This window comes from Glycine max, chromosome 3, assembly GCF_000004515.6.
Source record: "Glycine max cultivar Williams 82 chromosome 3, Glycine_max_v4.0, whole genome shotgun sequence".
NCBI lineage: Eukaryota > Viridiplantae > Streptophyta > Magnoliopsida > Fabales > Fabaceae > Glycine > Glycine max.
Window position 1 is genome coordinate 21255715 of NC_016090.4, and position 3367 is coordinate 21259081.

At 38.8% G+C, this 3367-nt stretch overlaps 1 protein-coding gene across 1 annotated transcript; it reads right to left on the bottom strand.

Annotated features, from left to right (window-relative positions):
* Nucleotides 1-1597: 1597 nt before the first annotated feature.
* On the bottom strand, nt 1598-3084 carry LOC100802736 (E3 ubiquitin-protein ligase complex SLX5-SLX8 subunit SLX8). The gene has a single exon (XM_003520876.5). The coding sequence runs from the start codon at nt 2743-2745 to the stop codon at nt 1924-1926; it is 822 nt and encodes a 273-aa protein (XP_003520924.1). The 5' UTR covers nt 2746-3084; the 3' UTR covers nt 1598-1923.
* Between the last annotated feature and the right edge of the window lie 283 nt (nt 3085-3367).

A 3367-nucleotide genomic window follows, 5' to 3' on the forward strand; every position in this document is an offset into this window, starting at 1 on the left:
TGGGTACGTAATTGGGTTCAAACAGTTAGCAGTAGCACACCAAAACAGAGAGAGATTGAAAGTGAAATAGATGTCGACACATAGAACAGTCCACATTCCCAGCCTTGATGGATGCCAAGACCCCACCCACTTGCATCGTCCAATGGCATTGCGCCATTACCTAATCCCCTTGTTGCTGATGCACCCTCAATTATCTGTTATCCCAATACTTAAATCAACAATTATATACTATAAAAATAAAAATGCATTTTTACAACATTTTAGAAGCCATTATTATTCTTGTTCAGTTGTTCCTGAATTCATTGCGTTGGACAATGATGAATACATCTTTCTGAAATTACACAAAAACTTAAACAATCAATATTTTTATTCTTTGGAATAAATGTTGTATTAATTCACCATCAACCCCTTGAACATAATCAAGCTGGTAAACATATATCCACAGCATACTGAAATCAGTCTCACCAATATGTCTCACATCCTCTCCACTCCAATCAAAATACGTCACATGAATTAAAAATTATGTTGTGTTTTATGAAGTATTTCAAAAAGTTTCAAGTCCCACATTGAGTAATTTATCATTTCTCAAAATATATATATTTCTACATGAGATAAAATGAGTTTCAAGTTACTAGTAAGATACAAAGGTTTTGAGTGCATGATATTGGACGAAGTGGGTTTGATGTATGATGTAGTGCAAATTGTCTAATCTCTATTATTTTCTTTCTGTTATTATTTAAATATTTTAATTACCATTTATTCTCAATTATTTTCTTACCGTTTTTTGGTCCTTCCCCTGTCCTATAAATACCACCCACTACTTTCAGTTTGAGATACACCAAAATGAAGAACATCATCATTCACTTCTCTTTGGGTTCTCCTTTTATATTTTGTTTGTCAGTTTTGTTTCGTGTTCATACAGGAGGGACTTGTTATATCCCGAAGGATTTGTGCACTATGACCAATAAATTACACCTAGGCTCAACTCAGTTTCACACTTCACGTGATAAACCACGCGCTCCTCCTTCTTCCTCCACCAAAGAGGAAAAAGAAGCTTCTTGATCCCATCAATTCTGTCAATCCGCATTAGAAGATGGAGGCGCCATTTGAAAACAGACGAGCTTGCAACGGGTTTGATCTCGATGCAATCGAAGGTAGTGCATGAAGCGAGTTTATGTGTAGTTGCAGTGACGCGTGAGGTTTCGGTGAGCACACATACAACGGCATCCAGAATTGTGCGACATGTGAGACATGGTTTTTTGGGTGGAGGGAGTAGCAACGTGCTTCAGCTGAGGAAGAAAGAGGGGCACAAGGTTTATTGCATGAACTACAATGGAGGTTTATTGCGTGAACTACAAAGGTGATTTATTGCGTGAAGTGTGAAATTAGAAATGAACCTACCTGTAATTTTTAATTGATGTGACATATTCTAATTGGAGTAACAAGATGTGATCAGACACATTGGCGAGACTGAAGATTTTAATCCATCAATAGCCAAATTAAAAATAAAAAGATAAATATATACAATCGTGTAAACCACATTTGAAGTTATCATTCCATAGCTTGTCCACTCTCTCACTAGTAACACGTTATCGTCTAAGCACAACTAGAATCCACCGGAAGATACAGCATCTCATCACATGAACACGTGAGCCAAATATATGACACACAGTAAATGTGCAAATAAAATCATCCATAATCCACTCCTTTACATTTGATTCTAACCAATCTTCATGACACGTTACTAATTCCATTTTGTTAATCACAAATCATAATCACATGTCACGTACAAATTCATCATAACCACATGATCCTAATCTAATAGTAGAAATAGTTTCTTCCCCAAACCCAAAGAAAAAGAAAAATTCATAGATAGAGATTAAAAAGGTTATATTGAAAGATTAATGAAAATTATTACCAGGTTCAGAAAATATCAAGAATTTCCAAAATTAAATTGTTGCAGAGAGGGCAGTTCCCTCTGCTCACCCAAATCTCCCTCGAACACGTTCTGCAGAACGTGTGCCCGCACGGAATAAACGCCGCGCCTTTATGCCGCACCATGCACACGCAACAATTATACTCCACCACACTCCCTATTTCTTCTTCCACACCTCCTTTTTCTTCTTCTCTCTTCTCATATTCTGCCACATCATCGTCATCATCGCTCACTCTATATAAATCCATTTCCTGCTCCGCTTCCTCCAACAAATCCATCAGCGACACTCCAACCACCGCCTCGTGGTTGTTCTCTCCGTCGGAGGAGTTGCCAACGGCTTCCACGTGTTCCACCGGTGACCCGAACCGCGCGATCGGATCCGAATCGTTGGCGCCTTCCACAACGATGTCGTTCTGCTGAGTCAACTCGTCCGAGTCATGGCGAGTTTCGGGTATATTAGGTAAATTTCTATCATCATTGCTGTGATTAGTGATAGTGGTGGTGGAGGACCAAGCCGAGCCGATGGCGCGCTTGAGCCGAAGCTTCGCCGTGAAGGCTCTCCAAGAGTTGCGATCCTTCGTGTTGTTGCTGCTGTTGCTAGGTTTTTCTTCGCGAATGATGTCTTGGAGAGTCCGGCTTCGGCTCAGCTCACAGCTCGCTTCGGCTTCGGCTTCTGCTTCTTCTGCTTCTTCTGCTTCCACCTTCTTGAAAACGACATCGCCCAGCATGAGGCTGGCGAGTGAGTATCGGCTGCTGTTGCCGGCTTTCATTTGATCGTAAAGTGTTATCCTCCGGCGACCTCCTTCCATTTTCCGGGAAATTCCGACTTTCCGAGAAAGTTAACGGCAAGATTTACTTACAGAGAGAATCGATCTCTCGGGTAAAGGAGGGAGGGTTGGTGAGTTAGTTAACGGCGTGTTTGGTTTGGGGAATTAAGGAGTGGATTGTGTCTTTGATGGAGAATTTAGGGGGTGAAATGTTTTAAAGGGAAAGTTTGGTGAATGAAGCAGAAGAGAAGAGGTAGGTTGCTACACTTGCAAGTAGTTGACGGGATGAGGATAAGGAAGGAGTCAACGTTTTCGTTCGGAGAAACTTTCCTTTTATGAGTAAACAAAAGGAAAAGAGGAAAAGGGAAAAGAAAAATACATGCGACAAAAGAAAGAGAAAGAAAATGATATGATAAATTGAATTTTTAATTTTAAAGTTAAATTAATCAGCATATTCCTTCTAATATAATTTTTTTATTCATAAAAATAAGCACAGTATCACATGTTTACCGCACTCACATAAACGCTTAATTAATTGAGTTAGATGCTTATTATAGTGTAGGTTTTATTAGTTAAAATTTCTTTTTATATAAAATAAAATAAATTTATTTATTTATTTTTGTACACAAACTAAAAAGCTTAATTGTAAATTTTCCCATTCAAT